Here is a 22,854-nt window from a genome sequence, read left to right on the forward strand (position 1 = left end):
TAAGTAGTCTTTGGCAATGAATGAAAATGTATATTATGTAAATATTGATTACTGGTTTATTGTTTCTCATTCAAGAGTAGTCACTGAATCTGTTTGACAGGTTTCTACGTGAGCATATTTTTTGGCAAAAATTGTTGTTGTTGCTGTTGTTTTCAATCTTAATCATTCTTTGATGGCAGCTTCCAGCAACACTCTGAAAGTCTTATGTGTCAAACCATTAGCCAAGGGTTCATTTCTAACCTTTTCTGCTAGTTCTCCTACATGATTTGTTCCACTTCTTACTAATGACTGATGAGTTTTCACAGAATAAATTCCCCAAACAAACGTTTATTGTACAAAGAAAGACAGTAAAAAACATAACAGCTTCATTCAGACTTCTCTTCTGCAAAGTCGAAACAATACAAAAATACACAAAAACAATGCAACTGTATATAAATGCATGTAAGAGCCTTACAAAAGATTTCAATGTTTGAATATTGTGTTTCAAGTATTTGTCACTAAGCTGTCAGAACCAATGTGACACTCACTGTTCACCAGTAAGTGTCAGCGTTTCCTCAAACACAGCTGCTGCTGCTTCTTACTGTAAACATGAGTGCAGTTTAACATCACCCATTCCCACATTTCCCACACCATTATTCTATGAAGACACTGACCATAGACTAGCACTACTTCTTCCTTAGCAAATGAGGATTTTTGTTTTTAAATGAAACTGGCTTTGTGCAAACTGCTTATAAAAGACTGTTTAGAACACTGTTCAAAAAATTCACCACATACTGTAGCATTCACTTCACTAAGACAAAACAATGTTAAAGTAAGCTTACGTACGTGCCTGTGTATGTACGCTGCAATAATTAAAACTGTAGACCAAACACCAGACCAGAAACAGACCACTTATAGAGATAAACCCATGAATTCATTGTATTTCATAGCCCATCCATGCTCTACAGCATAGGTGTCAAACTCTGGCCCTAATTACATTTGGCCCGTGAAGCCATACCAAATTACTATCAGAGCTGGCCTACTGGTATTATACAGCTAATATATATATTGTTTAGTATTAAGCTTTGCTTGTTCCATATTCAGTTTTTCATCAAAACTTGTTTGAGTCCATAAGAAAAGATTCATTCTTATATCTGGAGGAAGATTTTTTTTTCCAATAAATATTAATGTTAGCCCGCAACTTTGTTCCAGTTTTGAATTTTGGCCCACTGTGTATTTGAGTTTGACACCCCTGCTCTACAGTGTCTTTAAGTCTCTTTATGGATATTGGGCATTCATCAAGCCGATGTAATTAATTGCTTATGTTAATGTGCTAACAATGCCAATATTACATTATATCAGCATAAACTAGCAACTGTTTGCTAACAGTTTTGGAGGTAATGCCATGTTAGCGTTGCATTCACACCTTGCTGAGCTGCCACAACGTAACCAAACAAAAAACCATAATACATTAATGCAGTTTTACTGTGCATCCTGTGCATCCTGTTCTCCTGTGCTCCTCTTGTTCCACATTTGTAATTTTAAAGTTTTATTCCAAAATGGATCAAACTCGTTTTTCACCTCAGACTTCTACACACAATACCCTGTAATGACAAAGTTAAACCTATGGAGACCTGAAAGACCTGTGCCACTCCTTAGCAAAATGCAAATGACAGCCTACTTTGAGTTTGCTAAATCAGACCACTGGAAACAAAATTCTCTGGTCTGCTGAAACAAGGATTGAACTAAAAGCCAAACATTATGTCCGGAGGAAAACATTGTGCAGAGAAACTCCCCAGTTTACTAGATGGAGGTTCTGCATAGAAGAATTGGAGAAACTGCTCAAAAAAGCTGCGCCAAGCTTGTAGCATCATACTCAAAAAGACTTGAGGATGTAACTGCTGCCAAAGGTGCTTCAATAAAGTACCAAGCTGGATACCTATTGACATGTTTTATTTATTTATTTTTTTACTTTTAATAAATTTGCAAGAATTTGAAGCAAACTTCAATTTGTCCCTTTGCTTTTGTGATTAATTAATTTAATCCATTTTGGAATAAGGATGTGACATGACAAAATGTGGAACAAGTGAAGCAGTGTAAATAGTTTCTAGACTGTAAGTCCAAAGCCATATATCTCTCAATAGCATGTTCCAAGCAGTATGTGGTCACAGTCACACTCATGTAATATGAAAGTATGTTCAAAAAACCTTAGCAGAAATATTCAGGTATGCTTTAATGTAGCAAACAGGTGCTGTGACTGTTCAAATCTTTCATTGAGTGCATCTGCCATGGCACCAGTGTCTTGTTAAGGACTCCAAATGGATTTCAGAATAAACCTTTACAATGTATAACACTTGATGAGACCAAATCAAAACAACAACAAAAAAAATCGAATATAACACACTGACCTAGAAATGTATTTGAAAACAAATGAAATAAAAATTGTGATATAAATCCTCAGAGTTAGGGTGACTTACAGGACCTAAGTCTCATCATGACTTCCACTGGAAGCATAGACTAGACCAGTCATAGAAAACACACAGAATGTCTGTGGTCTGTGGTTGTGTTTCAGTCCATACTGGTGTTGCAGATGTTGATGTTCTTCATAGAAGTATTGAAGATGGCTGGCTTAAGACAGCTGTCCTCCTCACTAATAAAGGAAAAAGAGGGCACTTTTTAGAAGGTCATAAAAAAAATCGCTGGTTTTCATGGAATTGTGGAGAAGATGCCCTCAGATCTACAGGCACATATGGACCCTGCAAGAGGAAGAAAGTAATGGACTCCTTGATAGTGCTGGTGGTATTGCTGCTTTTTAAAAAAAAACAATTTTAATAGAATTACCTGACATTTCAGAATTAAACAAAAAGGGTGTTTTCTGGTAAAACAACATGGGTTAATAATTTAAAACTGTTCTGAAGCAATGGAGATTGATTCTACTAATTCCTACAGGCGTTCCAACTTTCCTACAGAGAAATCACAAAGAAAGTCAACGTGTCATTGAGTACAGTTTCCTTCAACATCTAAAGGCACAAGCTCCCAGGGCTCTGGTAGAAGACCTGAGCTTGGATAGGATAATATATATATTAGGGGTGCAACGATACTGGTATCGATATTGAACCGTTCGATACAGTGCTTTCGGTTCGGTACGCATATGTATGAACAATACAAAATTTGTAATTTATTTTATCAACTTTCCTTCTGACGATGCTGTCTGTGTTTAGCGCTCAGTGAATCTGCGTTCGACTACTCCGCCTAGGCTGCACTGTCCAGCGCAGATCCATTCAACACAGACAGCATAGTCAGAAGGAAGAGCGCAGGGCAAGCTAGCGAGACAGAAGTTAAGCTCTCCTTGCAACATGGCAAATTGAACCTCCCCCACCCTCATTCAAATCTGGCGTTTGGAATTATTTTGGTTTTCATGTGACGTATGACCCTGAAGGTAAGCGTGTCATGGACTAAAGTAAAACAGTATGTTGGATGTGCCACGCAATGCTCAATTACATGGGTGGGAACTAGTGTGTTAGTGCAGTTAGCTCGTTAATGTGTTGGCCGTCTAGCCCCACGCAGGGGTAGCTCGTTAACTGAGATTTTCCGTGTTGTGGCGTTAACGTCATTTCAACGAGATTAACGCTGACAGCACTAGTGGGAACACAACAAATATGACTGCACATTTACGCCGACATCATCCTAGTGCAAAGACAAGTGGAAGCAGACAAAAACAACAAGCATGCTACTAACTTTAGCCGAGTCATTTAGACAGCCGTTAGCACATGATTCTCCTTATGGGGACCTGATATGTTTAATATTGTGGCGAGCTCAGACAACGAGGAGACGGAGGTGTCGTTTGGTCTTGCTTCCCGTGAGCTAGCCAGGGAGCACAGCCGTTTATTGACATCTGCAGAAGAACACTGCCGCTAGCTAACTGCTCAGCGCGGCAACCGCACAGCAACAACAACAACAACAACACACAAGGCGCCCTCTGACCCCGGAAGGACACACCGTGGCAGTGAGAGGGCGTCACCCGTCACTATGGCAACATAAACAAAACATAACTGTACAAACAGAACCCCGAACAGCCCTGACCGCTACAATATGCTGCTGAAAATATAGCCCAGAAGAAGCGTATAGTATAGCTTTTATTTTGGAAAGAGCCATTTCTCTGTAATAAACTCTGTTTTCCAAAGATGAGTGATTCCTCAATCAGATACAGGGCTTGCAAAATAAGCTAGCCCGACGTCCCGGGGGCTAGCGATTTTTCCAGTCGGGCTACCAAAATCTATCTCTGCCCTGCCCGTCGGCCTATTGTAGGAAGGAAAAATATATGTCAATGCTTTTGCATTCTTTCGGAAATGTAGCTGGGTAATTATGTCATTGGCATCGGTGAGCCACTGTCAATATGTGACATATTGAAATCGCGTTTGAATTTGCGCTTGTTTTTTGCTTTCACTTTGCAATCGCGCGAACTGTGTATAGAGAGCGACAGCACTGAGTGATGATAATTTGCGCACCAATTCCTCTGACATTGTCTTATCAATCGTTAGCTTACTATGCAAACATGACAAGTAAAATTTCCCGCAGCAAGCTTAAACATATGAGAGGTTGATCACGCAGAGAATCGCTGATGGTTATGTGTGTGTGTGTAAAAGCAGCAGGATATATATTTTAGTTCTGCTGAGCCAAATAAGACAGGTCAGGGTGAAGAAGTGACAGCCAAAGAAAAGCTTACCACAAAACGGAAAAGTTATGACAAATCAGACTATAAGGCAAAAAGAAAGTGCAGCTTTATGGTTTCATGGACAAAAGAATCTCTGTGGCTGCAATATGACGAGCTAAATAACCAGGGCTGCACATAAGTGGTCTGCAGGTGCGCATTCGCTGTCAAAGAAAAAAAAATAAATAAATAAACGCGCACAAGATATGAAGTTGCAACGCGTGTTTGCATACATAAGATTTTCTGGAGGAGGACAGACATTTTTTTAAAACTCTTAAAGATGTCGAAGAAGCTCCTTTAAGCAATTACTTTGGTGTTCCTCTACCTCCAAAGAAATGTCAGAAGGAGTCCGAACCACAAAAGAAGCGCGTATTCTCGGAAAAGTGGTTGCAGGAGGTGAGCTGGCTTCAAACAAATGATGAACGCACAGAGATGTGGTGCAGAATGTGCCGTGAAAATCCCACTCTAGCGGACAAAAACAGTGCTTTTTATATGGACGCAAACGCGCGTTGCAACTTCTTATCTGGTGCGCGTCTTTTATTTTGACAGCGAATGCGCACCTGCGGACCACTTATGTGCACCAGTGTAAATAACATAATGTTCTGCCGGGTGTGTTGTTGGTTTTCTCTCGATTTCTGAGTCGACAAGCGCCTTTGTTACTGGGACCAGTCATTTTAAAAAAGGCCCCCATTAGAAGCCATGAGAAATGCAAGAAATGCATTATTGCTCAGTCTGCAATATCTTTCCCAGAACAAACACCAATTGCAAATAACATACTAAAAATAAACCTGAAAAATCTGTTTAGAACAGCGTACTATGTTGCAAAGAGTGAACTACCACTGGCAAAATTTAGCAGTCTTTGCAAACTTCAAAAAGCAAATGGCCTAGATCTTGGTTCCACTTGTCTCTTACCTGTGACTTCAGTGGAAATTTCAAATTCAGGATCTGACACAGACTGATTCATGTTCTACACAGTTCTTACAAGTTCATAGAAATTTCTGTTCAATTAGAACCAAGTGTTTGAGTTGATGATTGTCATTTTTATACAATGTTGTAATTTGTGTTTCAACTATTTTTTGATTAATGTTTTGTTTCCTTTACAATATTATACTTTAATGTATAATATTGTAAAGGAAACAAAACATCAATCAAAAAATTGCTCTCTTTTTTATTCGGGCTACTTACATTTATTTTGGGCTACCAAAAACTGAAGAGTCCCTGCCCGAAGGGCTACCAGGGATTTTGAAATTTTGAGAGCCCTGAGATATATATATATTTTTTAATTACTTTTGTTTCACCAACATTAAATTTAAAAACTGTACTTTTGAGTTAAAATATATATTTATAATTTTAATAAATGACAAATTAAAAAGGCATGAACATTTTTTTTGTATCGAAAAAATATCGAACCGTGACACCAAAGAATCGAACCGAACCGAACCGTGAATTTTGTGTATCGTTGCACCCCTAATATATATATATATATATATATATATATAAAGCCACTTTTCTTTTCTAACTTCCTGGAAGTAAAAGTTCTGGTGGCCGAGCAAATGTACGTACTGGTATGTACATTTACGCACATTTATTGATCAAAGAAAGATCTATACCATCATATTTAGTTCTCTTTTTCTTCCCCATGATTTCATTGCTCACAAAAAAGATGCAAGTGCTGCTTCTTGATGTGCCTCCAGGCAACACTGTGGCCTCCTTGGTGCAGCAAGTATTTGATTACATTTACTTACATTGCACTCTTATTTTGCATCTCTAACCAAAAGCAAGATGAAATTGTCTGAGACCAACCAATTCTCAGTTCTCTTTTATTTTGCTTGTGTTACTGGCTTCAGAGATGATCCTAACCTTACTCCTAGGCTATGTGAATATACATTTTCTCATCAAACTCTTCCCCTAAGCTTTGGCAATCAAAGTGACACAGATCAGCAACAATTTTCATTATTTAAAAATGAACATTTTGCCTTTCTTCAAAATATAGGGTTAGGATCAGCACCTATGATGATCTTGCTCAGGTTAAGTCAACAGTTAAGTCAAACCTGTGATTGGATCCCTCAACGTCTTCAATGCTATCAGGCAGCGGCCTGTTGGCCGTCTCAGGAAGTAGCATTGTGAGGGCTGAACCCAGCAGGGGGCAGAGGCCACACAGAACCATGGGAGCGTGAGGACTGACCCCCCTCAGAAGGTACATCATGGGAGCCAGGACGCCACCAGTGCGAGCACACATAGAGCCTATACCAATCCCATTTTGTCTGAAAAATACAATGAATAAAAGGGCCCGGTTACAGGTGCTTATTATGGATATCAATGTGATCTCTGTCTACATGCCATAAAGTTTTGAATAAATTCTGATGGAATCTATTGGGTGTGTGGAGTTGGGTCATGTGAATAATCCATCAAGATGTGGTTTACATCCACTGACGTCTTCAAGGTCAACATGATGATTTATTGGAGAGAAAAAAGGACTCATACCTTAGAAACTATGTATGTATGTATGTATTGTCAGCATATCCTTCAAGGTCAATAGAGTGACCTGAAATTCAAAGTGATAATAGTGCTATTTAAAACTATGCTTCTTACCACCATTGTTTGCACTGACAACAGTTAAGCATAAAGGGATGATATATACTAAATATTGCATTACTTTGGACCTCTGACCTCTTCTCCAAGGTCAAATTAGGTCAAACTTTGATGAAATATCTTTTATCTTTAAAAATGTAAATTCTCCTGCCTTTTTTGTATTGGTAACATTTAGGAAACAAATACTAGTGTGTGGGGATTCTAAATATCACATTATAGTTTGCTTCCAGAAATAATTTCCCTTAAAAGTAAGTACTGTACCAAGAGAGAGCTGCCTTGACAGAGGTTTGCACTCTCTGAGTGCCATTGTTGGTTAATGATTTCTTATCAGACAATGTCTTTATGGCATTTGTCTTTTCTGTGGGGGGGTCGTTTCTGCACTTAATTTCCATTACAGCTATTGCTTTCTTGCTCTCACTTTCACTCTGTATTTATAGATAGTAATGTATACCTTATATTTTCACTTACACTATTCCACCTTTCTTATCTGTGAACACTCTTAATAACAAACATGTAATGTAAATCATGCATGAATCCATCTTAGTAAATGGAACAAAGCTGGATTCTTGCAATTTAATGTAGATATAGTGATTTGCTTATGCATTAGAATGAACACATGTTTGTAATACACGGCAACAGCATTCTCAGGATTAAGATACAGCCAGCAATAATCATAAAGACATTATTTTAATGATATCTCAATAATTCCAGTTGGTATTTATGGCAACAAGGTAAATCTATAAGTGCTTAAATTCACCAGATCACCAGACACCTATATAGGGTTAGGGAGGTCGGTTTTGGGTTATAATTAGGGCTGCTCGATTATGGCAAAAATGATAATCACGATTATTTTCACTGAAATTGAGATCTCGATTATTTGACGATATTTATTTAACAATAACAATGTGTTGAATAATGACTTTAAAGATTGTCAAAAAATAATATAAAATAGTGTGCAAATACTGATAACAGTTTAAATGTTTGCAATATAAGAACTAAATGAAAAATGTAAACATCTATGTTTAGTGAACTTTGCAGTGTTGCTCTGTGGTGCAGCTACGACACCGTAGCAAAGTTTACACACTGTGTCTACTTGATCCACGTCTCGACTCTGCGAACCCATAATGATTCCACACCACTGAAGTTTTTTTACCTCTCTTTTCAACCAACGGCAGTCACTCTCCTCTCCAAATAACTTCTGTTTAGCTTTCCGAGCTTCCCTCGGGTCCTCTTAATCAGCGGTAGGGATGGGTACCGGTATCCGGTGCAATTATGGCACCGGTTCTGACATAAACGGTAGTAACCAGACCGAAAAGCAGCGCACATTTCGGTGCTTTATTTCGGTGCTTTTTTTTCCCTGAGCTGTGATACACTTTAGATTCTAGCCAATCATTTTACGTTTCCGAGGATAGTAGGTGGGTCCAGGTACGTACGTTCTTTTAGAGCAGAGCTACAGATTAAAAATGCCCAAGGCGAAGCGGTCAAAGTCTGGCTGTACTTCACAGCAAAATATGCAAACTCAGCAGCCTGCAACAAGTGCTTTAAGCTGATACTGTGATACTGTCAAAGGAGGTAACACCTCAAATCTGATGAAACACCTGGCGACGCATAGTGTTTTTTTTAAAAGCCGAGAAATGCGCCGTATTTGATAGCTTGCTGCGAGACCTCACACCGTGCACATCTACTGCGGGTGTGGTGCCTGTTATCGGACCCGGAGTTAGCAACATCCCCCAAAAACCCGAAGAGGAGAGTCCTGGCCACTAGCCTTGCCAGTGTAGCAGAAATGATGAGGATGATGATGCAGCAGCAGCCGTTCTTCTCTGCGCGAGTAGCTTAATGTTGTTCGTGTGTAATTTACGTTGAGTAGGCTAACCACGTTATTACATTCATGCATGTAAGGTGAACTAGCAAACATCATCTTAGCTACATGCGGCTGTCTTCTTGTTTGATGGCAGATACTCCCTTCACCCTGGCCAAAAAGGCTAAAAGGACCAAAGAAAAAGAGGGAAACAGCTAAACATGAGAGGTTTTTGGACAAAGTTTGTGTTTTTTCCATTGTTTAAGCACTGCTTCCAGCCAAGAGTGATATCATATATGCCCTATAGCTGCAGAAAAGGCTAACATTGTTATCTTTTTACAAAAAAAACAGCTGAACATGAGAGGTTTTTGGACCAATTTTGTGTTCTCCATTCTTTAAGCACCGGTTTGAGCACCGTTTAAGCACCGGCACCGTTTCAAAAGTACCGGTTTGGCACCGGTATCGGATAAAACGATACCCATCCCTAATCAGCGGTCCCCAACCCCCGGGCCTCGGACCGGTACCGGTCCGTGAGTCGTTTGGTACCGGGGCCGCAAGAGTTGAGGCTCAGGTGTGAAATGTATGGTTTTCAGGGTTTTTAGCGTTATTTTGTTATCGTTTTTATCATTTACTCGGTTTTCCTGGGTCTTTTCACGTGTGTTATGAATAAATCTTTTTTTCGGTACCGGTACTAGTTTTATTTTGTTGTATTTATCCGCGACACCTTAAAGGCCGGTCCATGAAAATATTGTCGGGCATAAACCGGTCCGTGGCGCAAAAAAGGTTGGAGACCGCTGATCTTAATTGTTGTGACACGTGTTCGAAATGCAGAGAGGTGCGCTCGATTTGCCACACGGAGCAGCGCGAGAGTAAAGCATGAGGGAGGGGCTAATAATCGGCTCAGTCATTTTTAATGATCGTTGAAAGCCCAGATCGTAATCGTGATTAAAATTCGATTAATTGAGCAGCCCTAGTTATAATAAGGTTCAGTCCTGTGGGATTTTCATATATCTAAAGTAGGGATGTTAAACTCTTTATTGGCCTTAAAGTCTCTTCCTGCCAGTGTAAATATGTTCAACTATACATTAAATCCTATTTAATAATAGTATGTCTCAGTTTTTCTACATTATAAAGAAATGCTGATATAATAGCTGAAAGAAATATGTTAGCACAAATAAAAAAGCTATCAAACATAACCCAAATGCAGTCCATAATCTATGTCCTCCTTCACATTTTTCCTGTCATCCTCCTCTTCCAGCATCCTGTCAGCCAAATAGAAGTCTGTCCGGGGCTTATGTTTGATACGCCTGATGTAAAGGAAAGCCTTTAACAGGAAAGTTGCAGCGTTTTAACCACATTCTAAACTTCGTTAGCAAAACCAACTCTAACACTAACACTAGTTAGTCAGATGAGTGAGACACTTTAAGTATCATGAGTTATTTTTTTTAAGTTTTCCTAAACCTTGCTGTATTAAATTTAATCTAGCACTTCCGAAAAAAATAAATGTAAACAATTTCAACATTAATCATAATGGGACAAGTCTCAAAACTGCTCTGCAGACAGTTCGACCAGTAATCCGGTGTGCCATACATCTAAAACCTGTTGGTAAGTATTTGGGCTAATGAAGCTTTTCTATAAGCCTGATAAGCCTTTTGCCCAGGCTTTGATATAGTGATGTAGTTAATGAAAGAACTCTTCATGGGCCGAATAACTGGATTTTTGGATGAGCTAACAAAGAAACACCAAAAGTCATGTTCCGATTTCTTTGAATATATATATATATATATATATATATATATATATATATATATATATATATATATTGGAAAATTATTCCAGAAACAACTTGCCAAAATGTTTTGTGTTTCCATAAAAATACCATTAGGTAACAATCACTGACTGCCTCGTCAAACTGCTTTTGTGGCACCATTAGCAGCTGCCTTTAGAAGACTCCACAGTTCTGATAATAACACAGCCTGTTTAAGTGAAATTGCTAGCCAGAACATGTTTAGCTTTAGATAGTGAAGGAACTCTTTGTGTTGTAAGACTCCCGGGTATTTGGAGGGTAACACTCACCTTATAACAGTGGGGAACACCTCAGCAGAATACACATAAATAATAGACAGAGAGGCTGTGATTCCAAACTTTCCAATCATGGCCAAGACCGTTCTGACGACAGACAAATCTAAAAGAAGATAAAAGGATGGCGAGAAAAGCTGTAAACTACATTTTTAGAACAAGTAGGGCAAAGAGTTAATCATGCACAGTCCAGCTAAGCTGTCCTGAGCGTGTGTTCATACCATCGGGGATGAAGATGGTGAGCAGACAGGCAGTGCCTCCAACTGCTAAGAAAGCTAGCTGGGAGATCTTACGGGAGCGGTTCAGGGTGAACAGGGTGATTGTGCGCGCAGGCATCTCAACCAGACCAAAAATCATCTGAGTCAGGTATATATTCATTCCAAAGTCAGAAATGTTGAGGGACAGGCCATAGTACACGAGGACATTGACAAACCTGAGAATGTAGGAGCAAAGAAAGAAAGAAACGCTTCTGCTTGAAGGGAAATGTCATGGCAAATGTCATTCCTTTGATACCTTTGAATGTATTATTTGTTGTTCATGGAAAAATGAGATAATTCCCACTGCTGTTAGTCTTTGAAGTTCCTACAGGATGATGCCAAAATAAGTTACATAGTGTAAAACAAACCCAAATCAAAGCTGGTTCACTTGGTTTTCTAAGTAATGAGCAGCAAAGCCTCACAGAGAGTTTAGCTTGTTCTGTTCATTAGTGTTTTTCCCCTTAGTGTGCGTTCCTGTTTTTCCTTTTTGTCTAAGCTGTTGTTTGCCCCTTCAGTTACTTCTTATTTTAGTTTTTATTTTGCAGTTACATCTTTATGGAGATTTTTGACTTTTCAATTTGCGCCTTTGTTTCTCACTCTTGTTCTCTGATCAAGTTCACGTATGCCATATGATTCATCTCCCTGGAGTGCACACAGTCTTTGGGTGTGTTCCAGTAGTCTGTTTTGCTTAGGAAGACTCCTAAGTGAGATAAGCGACCAAGAAGTGACTGATCCAACTCACTGGCGCGATATGGCAGCCTCTCTTCTGTCAGTCTGCCCCAGGGCAGCTGTGGCTACAACTGTAGCTTGCCTCCACCAGTGTATGAATGTGAGAGTGAATGAATAGTGGTATTGTAAAGCGCTTTGGGTGCCTAGAAAAGCGCTATATAAATCCAATCCATTATTATTATTATTATTATTACTAAATACTAAGGAAAGAAGTGCCATGCAGTCCCAGAATTCTCTTTTTTCCCCTCTCACAATCTGACAATAGAAAGAGGCAGCAAACTGAAATGTCATTTGTGACACCGGCGACAGGTCACTGGTCGCTTTGTATTATTCTGATTCAACCCCCGTTTTTTTCTCTTGCAAGCATGTAAGTTCTTCAGCTAAATTCCTAGCACAGCCAACTAAACCGCTTTATCTTTACTGACCATTCAAAAACTCAAGAAAAAGAATCTAAAGCATAAACAAAGTGGAACAACTCATGGAACTGTAAACAGCATTTTCCTTCTCATAACCTGCTTATAACCTGCAAGACTGATCTCTGAACATCACAACACTGGAAGGAAAACCACGTCTCATTAGGTTGTTGCTGCATGAAGAATGTAGAATTGCTCTTTAAAGATTATGAACTCTGTTAACTGATCAAAGTCTGTTTAAGGTTCCGTATAATTTGGTTTAAATTAGTAATGCACTTTGCTGTATTGCAGCCTTTAGAATAATCACAAGGGATAAGTGACGGTTCAGTTCATTTTTACTGTGTTACTGAGGAGCACTAAGTGGGGTTCGCCTCTAAACACTGAGCAGGAGGACTAAGTGAAGAGTTTTTAGACAGAGAGGTTTGACATAACTTTGAGCCGTGGTTCTTATTTAAATGCCCCACATAAAACAATGGGGGTAGAACAAGTTGTGGTGAATTAAGATGCGCATTTTGTAGTCCATCTTCTGCACATTGTAGTTTCCGCATCGTTTTTACATTTACTGGCTATAAAAATCAGCCTGCTGGACTATTTTTACAACACACTGATTCACAGTAGATTTAAGGATAGTTGGAGTAACACTGCAAATCCACTTTGGTACAATTCACTGTTTGGTACAATTAAGCAATCACCATCCACGCCAGATATGTGGCCAGTATGAAAGAAATGCAGAGTAAGGTCAGCTGATCCTGATTATAGCATCAAAACAGCAAATGGAAAAAGCTTGAAGTGACAAAAACAAAGACTTTATTGCTCTGGCACAGATGACTATCTCGTGTTTCGACAGGAACAGGGACTAAAGCAACATCCGCATTTCAATTAATAGGAAATGCATCAATAAAAGCTATTTGATGACTGTGATGCTTGTGCGATAGGGCAATATGTATAAAAAAACACAGGGTTAACTGTTTCTCATCTGACTGTCAGTAAGAACTATCTGTAAACATGGATATTTTAGCAGGGCTGCAGTGAATAAACCCCTTATTGCACTGATGGATTCACATTTGAGAATTCCGTGGTGCAAAAACCAAAGGCACTCATCCTTAGCCATGAAAAATGTGATATGACAGGACATCCTTTATATTTTTAACAGGACATTTAGCCCTTAGGAACGATATAAGTCTTAATGCTTCACCTCAACTGTAAGTAGAATCAAACTAGTTCCGCAGGCTTCCACTGTAGCTTTTCATAATCAGATTAGAGGCAGAAAAACAAACTGTCAAAAAGCAAAATTCTAGACTGCAGGGAATGTTGAAGAGGCACAAAACTCCAAACTGCTTCCTATATCTTTTTAGGGCCAAAAGTAAAACTGTGCACACAGTGTGGTGTGGCTTTATTACTCGAGGGGTTTTTCCAGCTTTAATGTTGTTTTAACCCAGTGAGCTAATGAGTGTTTCACTGATTATAGATAAGCCCTCTGTGACTTGGTTCATGGCCTGCACATCCCAGCTAGTTGTGGCTTGCTGTTTTTCGCAACCTGTGTGACATCAGCTATCAAAGTGCATTACATATAGATTAGCAAGCCAACACTACTGTTAGCTGATAAGCTCACAGTTCGACCTTAAATATTTAGGTGCCTGACTGCTACTTCAGCTGTTCTCTTTCTACTGTAAGTCTATTTTAAGCCCAGTATTTTTTTGCTAGCCAAAATTTCATTTTATGTCCCAGAAATAGATTTACCTAAATTAGCTAGCTGGCATTAGCATGAGCTAAGTGCTAATATTCAGCCATGTTATGAAGTATATCAAATAAGTTTGATTTATTTGTTTGTTTTGGGTTCAAATTCAAATAGGTCTTACATGGAGATTTTGTTCAGATGTTACATTTTTCCTGGATAAATAAGACTCAAGTATTTAGAAGCAAGACAAGCTTACTCATTTGTTTTTCCCATGGTCATTTTTTCTGTTGTTTGAAATTTGATTGAGCTTATAGCACTAATTTGTCCTTATTGCATTCCCAAATCCATGTTTCAGACAGACTCTTCAGCCCCTGTTGAGAGTTTAAAAGGTCCCCTTAGACAGGACTGAAGGCCGACATGCAGAGGTGGGGATGTGGATGATAAGCGTGAACCCTCAGGAGCAGTCTTGTGCTCAGTCTGACTCTGACTGAAAAAAACATGTGCTTATACTCACCACAGATAAAAGACAATCAGAGAGTGCTTCCTCATTCTTGGTGTTCGAACAAGGTCAAGGAACGAGTGTTTGTTCTTCGCTACAGTTTTCTCTTCGGTTTTACAGACCTGCTGTGAAACAAGCAAGACAATAGGTATCAGTGTCTGTGGTTGAGGGTGCAAAATATGTTCAGTAGTTCTGTTTGAATAGTTTGCATGTTTAAATGATACCCACTTATCAAAAAACACATGAAAATAAGTAGTGGCTCCTGAATAACAGAGGAGGATAAAAATAGAATAGCAGTGTCATAGAGGGAATATTCTCACTGCTAATAAAAACTATCCTTGACATTCATTTGTAATGAAACATTATTTATCTTTGCTTCTAGTGCTTTAATGATATCTGCTCTAAGCTGTGTTTAATTACCTTCCTACCTACAACACTACAGCTGAGTGGAAAGCCACGTCTGTATAAAGAGCGTAGCATGAGCAGCACGTTAGCAGAGCTGTGTGTGTGGAAACAGTTATATTTAGTAGCACTGAATAAAAAAAGAAATGCACAAGGTGTAAAAATACATTGAGATGAGCTTCTGTGCAAATCCAGTAGTTGATTTGTGTTTTATTTTTACTGAGCCTGTGCACTTTTCCAGTAATGGTGAAAGACGGCTGGCTCCTGCTGACAGATGACGCTGTATGTGTGCTTGTCTGAAATTGATTCACACAGACTTTTGACAAAACCTGTGAGTGTCTGAGACCATGAGCAGGGCTTGAAATTTTAGTCAGTGATTTCTTGCATTGTAACATGAAAAAAATGGGAAATGTGCGGTTATATGACCATCCAAGCAGCTGGTTCACATAAACCTTAGACTGCCATCGGGACACAAGGATTTACTGCACATTCAATAAAGTCAGAGATATTTCATGGGCCAGACGCCTGTGGTTTTTGTAGTTTTCCATATGTTTTTTGCTGAAACCGCAGATGAGAGTGAGCAAACAAAAAAGAGATTCTGTTTGCAAGTTTTCTTTTAAAACCTGTGAGGTGTAAGTAATGACTATATTTTGCATATTCTATAGGACAAATTCAGTTCTAACAAAAGATGAAGAAAAGCGCCACAAGATGCATAGATGTTAAACTGGGTAACTTCAGAGGCAGACTTCTCTCTACAAGCCAGATATTTCTAAAGTTCATATTAGTGTATATACGTTTATGGAAGCCCATTTCTGCCACAAAAAACAAACAAACAAAGGATCCATAACTCGAAATTTAGAGTTATTTTCTCGAAATTTAGAGTTAACAAGTTAAAATTTCGAATTAGTAAGTCGAAATTTCAAGAAAATAACTCGAAATTTCGAGTTATGGATACCTGTTTTTAGGGGTTTTTTTGGTGGCGGAAACGGGCTTCCATATTCGTTTGATCAAACACATGCAAAATGGGGAATTTAAAAGCTCTTGAAATGCCCTGCATTATAGACACCCCATTAATCTCAGGGCCAAAGAGCACATTTACTAGCCAAACTGGCTAGTTTTTAGACTACCATTAAGGAAAAAAGATGAAAACAAAACACCTTCAAAATCTGTAGTTTTATTTTTTTTCTAATCTGACTCCAGGAAAATGTACACTTTCAAGAGCCTACTGCAACTTTAATAAAGAACCTTAAGGGCATCATGTCTGTGCAGTGTACTATGCAGAACCAAAAAAAACCTCTTTTTTTTTTCTAGACTTGGAAGTATTATTAAGCTTCCTAGCACTAAATAATGCTGTAGAGTTTAACCAAACTGATAGCTGAGCACTTTACCCCCTTGTCAATTAATCCTCCAAAACAGTATTATTCAGGCTTCAAAAAACAAAGTGCAAAAAGCAGTGGGTGATTTTAAAGTGGCTACATCCACGTTCAGTGACAAGTTAGTGGGGACAACTTGGCACCTTCGTCCTCTTTTATCAGCATCAGAGGAGCACCATTTAAGTCTTGTTCACACAGGGAGTAACGAGATCACACAGAGTCAATGAGTTTCAGCAACTTCCGGTGAAGATGGGAAAATAACCACTTATTGATGCGAATTGGGCAGGTAGGCGAGATAACCTTTTTCAGCAGTGGCTCCTTGCAGGATACTGGTGACTTACAAATGACAGAGTAGTAAATACATTACAGGGGCAAACAGCAACTGAACATCGGCTAGCAACCAACCACAAAGACTTTATCTCTTCCACCAGGGAAGTGTTTTTTAAAACCAAGTTAATGCCATGATCCCAGGTCATTTCATTCATTCATTTGATCTTTGAGTCTTCATTCATTCGTTGTCCGATCGTCTGCTGTCCTGCCGCATTATGCCATATTTCCAGGTCTTTGTGGATTCATGCCAAGTTGTCAGGTTTAAGGTTTTTTGCATGTTTATTTTGTCCTCGCCAGGTTTTTTCATGTTTAGGATGCTTCATGTTTTCGTTCAAGTTTTCCCCAGTTTTAGGTTATTGCTTAGCTTCAAATTATTTTTGCCCTTTTATTTTTTGTACTGCTCAATAATGCCATAATAAACGGCATGTTTTCTGTTAGAATCAAGTTTTGTTTTTGCGTGTCTGCATTTGGGCCCTCCTCTTCACTCCACACAGTCTGCATCCGCACACTGTGACAGTTAATAATACCATTTTCTTTGTTGTCATAAGGCTCATATAAAAAAATAACATTTGCTGTAGTTTGCCAAAGCTCACTCCAGAATAGTGAGAGAGAGACAGATTTAATTGCATTTGGAAATTTTTTCACGTGTCTCTCATCTGTAAGGCCCAAGACTGTTCGCTTTGGCAAAACAGTTTTGCAGCTGTTGCTCACTGAATTTGGCAATTTTTGTGTTAGGTGTTTACTTAAAGCTGAAATGAATATCTGGAAATCTATAATGATCATCTAAGCACTCATGTAGGACAGCTACTTAATGAAGCTACTTAATTTGATGGGACTGTTAATCAGGCCAGTGCTACATGTGTTACTAAGGATACTAAGAACTGCTTAGTCAGCAACATGAAATGGCAAGTTCCATAATTTCAGCTCACGACAGGAAGAGAAACTTATTTTTTTAAGAGTCTATCACCAAAATGAAAAAAACATGTTTTCTCACTTCCTTTCGGTGGTTCCTAAATTTGCTATGTATTCGTTTTTTCAACATTTTCGAACTTTCAAGGTTTTAGTGATGCCTCCCTGATGGTACTGTTAAATTTGATAGGATTCCAGACATCATCAGTTTATTTGCAGTACTGTGCATGTTAGGGAGACCAAAAAGACAAATGCAGTGTCTAACCAATATGAAGAACCAAGAGTCCAGTAACAGAATAATCTCAGCTTTAGACGTATCTAAATATTTAGAATGTGACAAACTGTTTTTTGTTTTGTTTTTTTAAATCTTGAAATCTTCTGAGATCTATGTCACATAGGCTAATCCTAAAATTTGGTGATAGGAAAAAAAAGCTTTTTAGATCTTTGATGAACAAACTAAATTTTTATGGTCTCTTAAATTTTTCAATGAGTTGACATAGAGACCTTAGTGTGCAGTAAGACCATGAGTAGTAGCAGTAGACTAGTATTAGTAGGCTTAGTGGCCCACCATCAGACATCTGTCAGCACAACACTCAATGTCAGTTTCGAGTGTTTGCTGTATTCTACAATGACAGCTGTAGAAAAAAAAGCTCATGTGTAAGAGACAGAATTAACCTGTACCTGACACATCTCCAGGTCTTTAATGAGGGGCTTCCCGTTTATCTGCGCTGCCTTCTGGATCAGTTTCCATGCTTCTTCTGTCCTGTCATTGGCCATTAACCAGCGAGCAGACTTTGGCAAAACCCTAAAAAATATATTACAGATAGTTGTTCTTTACACACATACTTGACTCTCGATGCCTTAATTGGAAGCTATGACTTGTCGCATCACCTAATTCTCAAACATCTTAGTAGAATTCAGCTATTATTGACTGTAGTATTAAAGTATTAAAGTAAGGGACAAACAAGAAGAATTCAAAAGTAGGTCAGCGTGTTTTTCTGTAAGACCACACTGGCTTGTGAGGAATTTCATATAAATCACAACAGTGAGCATTGGCTGTAGTTTTATTTTCTGAACCACAGTGTTCAAAAACTCAGTCTGTTGTTGATTAGTTCCCTTCTTTCTTTGCTTTCTGATACTTTTACCAAATCATTATTGGAAACTAGTCAAAATTCTAGGCTGGGCTTCTCCACACTCACCAGATGTAGAAAATAAAGAGGAAGCCAGGTGCGGATATAGCCAACTGCAGTTTACGCCAGTCTCTTATGAGATACGCCACACCGGCCAGAAAAATGTAGCCAAAGCCAAAGAAGTAGTCTGTGATTATACCCGCCAACATCCTCTGTTTTGATCCGGTCCATTCTGTGCCTGTGCAGTAAGAACATATTAATACACAAAGCTTGACACACAATACAAAATACTATATGAAAGATATACCAAAAATAAATAAGTAAAAACATCAGTGAAGTCTTTGATTAAAACTACTTTCTATTTTAGAAATGTCACTGTACACGTACTCTAGCACTTTTTTTTTTTTTTACAAATTTAACCTGCATGTGCCAAAATGGTGGAGTGCCACCATTAAAACTGTGGTTGAGCCCAAGTGTTCATTCTTGTTAAATTATGAGAGAAGAAACTATTTTCTCCCTTCATAACATCTAATGGTAAGTATAAATGCAGGTTTTAGTTTAGGTTTATAATGCCATGCTTTGTAATCTTGTAAGCACTGTGCACCACATTCATTTATCTTCAAAGTAAAGAAGGAGAAGCAAAAACTGTACGTAAAACCACACCAGTCTAGCCAGTATAGGTAACGTAACATGTTTTTGTAATGTGAGAAAACTTTTCTTTGAATTACTTCCTTTTAATTCCTTTGAACAACAACAATTCATATAAGTTGATGATCTTGGTCAAAGGATAATACACATATCGTGCTGATCAGAATTTTTATCTGCACTATTGACACTTCAACAGTGAAGACATTTAGCATCTTGTTTAACTTCTGTTTTCGTGTAACCACTGCAGGACACTGACCAAGGACAAAGGCATTCATGATAACACCAGAGATGGATGTTCCAACCATAAAGCGAAGGGCAGTGTAGATGTAGAAATTAGGTGCGAAAGCAGCAGCGACTCCAAAGATAGCCTGGCTAGCTAGGTTGACAAGGATAATTATCCTGCGACCGTATCTGCGACAAAAGATTTCAGAAGTTAGTCATTCCAGTAAATGACACTCAAAAAAATTCTACCACTACAAACTCCTAAAAGAGTAAAGTACTTTGTATTCAGATCAATAGAGCTCTGAAATGGGTATGCTATGTTTAACTTACTTATCAGCCAAGTGTCCAAACACAACCGCTCCAACAAGAAGGCCAAACATGTAGATAGATGAGCCCACATTGTTCAGGCTGGCATTATCGCACACCAGGTCCCACTAGGAGGAAGAAAAGCAAGATGTTTCATGAAAACTCTTAAACAGTGGAAAACAGGCGCAGTGAGTGGCACATTGGTACAAATGCTTTACTTTGAAAGGGATTGGAGACAATTCTGTGATTTTAAACAGCTAGAATACAAATTGATCCCCACAGTCACCCTAGACAAACCCTTTACTCAAGGACATGATATCTCAGAAAGATTGGATGTGATCATCATGAAATTTGGCGAGATAGCAGGAGACGTTTATGTCCCTCACAGAATAAGGTCTAATGATAGTGTTGGCACTAACATGAATTTTTCACATTTTTTTAAGAACTCGGGAGTCATTTAAAACATTATTTTTTACTCTTGGACCTTGAGAGAGCTTGATCACATAGGGATATGTAAGGAAAACTGCACTTTGTTAGAGCCTTGTGTCACCTGACTATAATTTCAGTGGTCACCCAGAGAGAAACAGTTCATGTAGAGAATCACTATCTTTGGTGTTGTGGCACTCTCCCGTAAATTTGAATTCAGGAATCTTTAAGTTGGGCAGCACAGTGATGCAGAAAGGTCACAGCAAGAAGCCCTAGGTTCAAATCTGACATCTGGTTGAAGTGTTTCAGTGTGAAGTATGGATGTCGCCCTCGCGTTTGCATGTTTTGTCCACACAGAGTCCAAAGACATGCAGCTAGTGGGGTTATTTTAATTCGTGATTGTAAATTGGCAGTAGGTGTGAACGTAAGTGTGAGTGGTTGTTTGTTTCTCTGTGTTAGCTCTGCGACGAGCAGTTAATATGTCAAGGGTGTACCCCTCCGCTCCCTCTATGGCAGGTAGGATAGGCTCCAGGCCGACCGTGATTCTGAGTTGGGTAACAGGAAAAAATGGATGGGTGGATTCTTTAAGTTCTGTGTCTCTCTTGTTCAGTGTCTCCAACTGGATATCTGTGGTAGAGAGAACTCTGCAGCCTTTCATAAACTTCATTAACTTTGTCTCGACAAAAGGTGCTAGAGCGTTTGTAGGACGCTCTAGCAAAGTGCTCTTTGGTTTTAGAACTAACATTACAGATCAGTGAGGTCCTTTATAGCATAAAAAGCTAAAATGCTCCAGGCCGACATACATCTTCTAATCGAATGATGAGTCGATTGTCCTAAATCAACTGCACTTAACTCATAATTTTCTCCTTAGTTACTGTATTTACTGGAGATGAATTGTGTCTTACATGTGACAGTGCCCTGTCCAGTTACATCATTTTGGTCATGTAACTGCTGCTGCTCCCCGCCCCTCACGTGTATGTTTCAAAAACATTATCCAAGTATGTAGGGATGCCTAGAGGGCCCTGCCCTGCATGAGTCCAGCTCTCAACTGTAACCCCATTCACCCCTGTCTCAAATGTCACCAGAGGCCATTGTAATAAAAGTGTTAAGTCTCTCCACATTCCGTATCTCCATGCTGAACACATCTGGGTTTATCCAAGAGGCTGCTGGATTTACACTCACCTCAGTTACTATAGTGTTTTGAAATGTCTCTGTGCTGTACTCCCAGCCGTCCGGGCAGCTCCTCCGGGTAGGATGTCCATTGCCAAGAGATTCAGCACTGCTGTGGTTTAAAGGGACGGTGCAGGACAGGTCAAGTTGTCCATCACGGGTGGTTAGAAGGCTGAAGTTTGAAGAGGCTGGAGTCCCCGCTGAGAGCCCGGGAAAGCGGCATAAATGAGGAGGGACTGCCCCGGTGAAGACTGAAACCAGCATGTGGAATGCCAGAAAGATCTGAGGTAGACAGATCCACACATATAAGATCTTCTGGAACTTCCCAAAGCCTCCGATAACAGAGAGGATTTCATCAAAATTCATTGTGCTGACTGTTGGTGAATGCACAGTTAAAATCTGCCTTATTATAACTAATCGGATCTAATTCAGAAAGTCCAAAAGAGCTCCTAAAATGAAGCTGGAATACATGCACAAGCAGACAAAGCTTCAGTCAAATGTCTAAGAAAAAAAGGCTGGAATTTATGCCTGTGCCAGGCTGATGATTAACAGGCAGAGTCACTCTCATTCATATGCAGTCACACCTGTGCTGCGCCGCACTCTAAACAGCAACCTGTGGCTATCTGTAGGAAAGTGTGCAGCTCTCTGAGGGTGATCTAACCTCCGAGTGATGGGAGTGAACCAAAACAGGAGGGAGGAGGTTCCTCACTGTGGGAGGGGCTGCTGTGTAGTGGGCTGCTTGCCTTTTGACTCTCCGCCCCTCCTCAAAAAGTTTCATAAGAATAAATTAGGTAACCCGTTTTGACTTTTTACCAAGAATTTGTGGCTGTCTCTCCCAGTTGACAAACAACTTGATTCAGCTGAATTATTTGCCCAGCATTTCTTGCAGCAATAAATGCGGATCAAAAAAAGTTCTGTTTGTTTATGAGAAAACCCAAAGGCATCACATGGCTCCTCAGTTTCCTGTATTTCAGTTGTCAGACTAGTTCAACTTGTTGTCAGTGTGACTGAAACTGGGGGGGGGGGGTGTCTTTGGTGGTGAGGCAAAGAAGCATTACCCATTTCAGAGCACTATTGAGGAGGAATTAGAGCTGCTTTTTTATGCTACTCCATCACTAGCTCACCACTTCCCAAACACATCCAGTCATCTCTTGGTTTGTGCTGCTGATAATATAGTTTAAAGAACCTCGATTATTTCTCCGG

At 39.3% G+C, this 22,854-nt stretch overlaps 1 protein-coding gene across 3 annotated transcripts; it reads right to left on the reverse strand.

Moving 5' to 3' along the window:
- Nucleotides 1-311: 311 nt before the first annotated feature.
- On the reverse strand, nucleotides 312-22,266 carry LOC146558642 (solute carrier family 22 member 6). Of its 3 annotated transcripts, none has more exons than XM_085247351.1 (10): nucleotides 21,664-22,266; nucleotides 20,080-20,183; nucleotides 19,784-19,938; nucleotides 18,949-19,117; nucleotides 18,431-18,554; nucleotides 14,751-14,857; nucleotides 11,381-11,592; nucleotides 11,157-11,265; nucleotides 6,742-6,954; nucleotides 312-2,629 (listed from the first exon to the last, which is right to left on the reverse strand). In XM_085247351.1, the coding sequence occupies exons 1-10, from the start codon at nucleotides 22,015-22,017 to the stop codon at nucleotides 2,548-2,550; spliced, it is 1,629 nt and encodes a 542-aa protein (XP_085103477.1). In that variant the 5' UTR covers nucleotides 22,018-22,266; the 3' UTR covers nucleotides 312-2,547. The 3 variants fall into 3 exon arrangements, with proteins under 3 accessions (XP_085103477.1, XP_085103476.1, XP_085103478.1); XM_085247350.1 differs by having other exon boundaries at nucleotides 14,751-14,860; XM_085247352.1 differs by lacking the exon at nucleotides 312-2,629 and adding an exon at nucleotides 2,649-2,735 and having other exon boundaries at nucleotides 14,751-14,860.
- Nucleotides 22,267-22,854: the final 588 nt, after the last annotated feature.

The sequence above is a fragment of the Mchenga conophoros genome, linkage group LG15, assembly GCF_057382185.1.
Source record: "Mchenga conophoros isolate Kocher_MC1m ecotype Shallow Benthic linkage group LG15, M_conophoros_male_GT1.1, whole genome shotgun sequence".
Taxonomy (NCBI): domain Eukaryota; kingdom Metazoa; phylum Chordata; class Actinopteri; order Cichliformes; family Cichlidae; genus Mchenga; species Mchenga conophoros.

Coding starts and splice junctions, on each gene's coding strand:
- LOC146558642 (XM_085247350.1), bottom strand. CDS start 22,017: ATGAATTTTGATGAAATCCTCTCTGTTATCGGAGGCTTTGGGAAGTTC. Junction 11,593..14,750: donor CTGATTGTCTTTTATCTGTG/GTGAGTATAAGC, acceptor CTACATTCTCAG/GTTTGTCAATGTCCTCGTGT. Junction 2,630..6,741: donor GTTGAGGGATCCAATCACAG/GTTTGACTTAAC, acceptor TTCCTTTATTAG/TGAGGAGGACAGCTGTCTTA.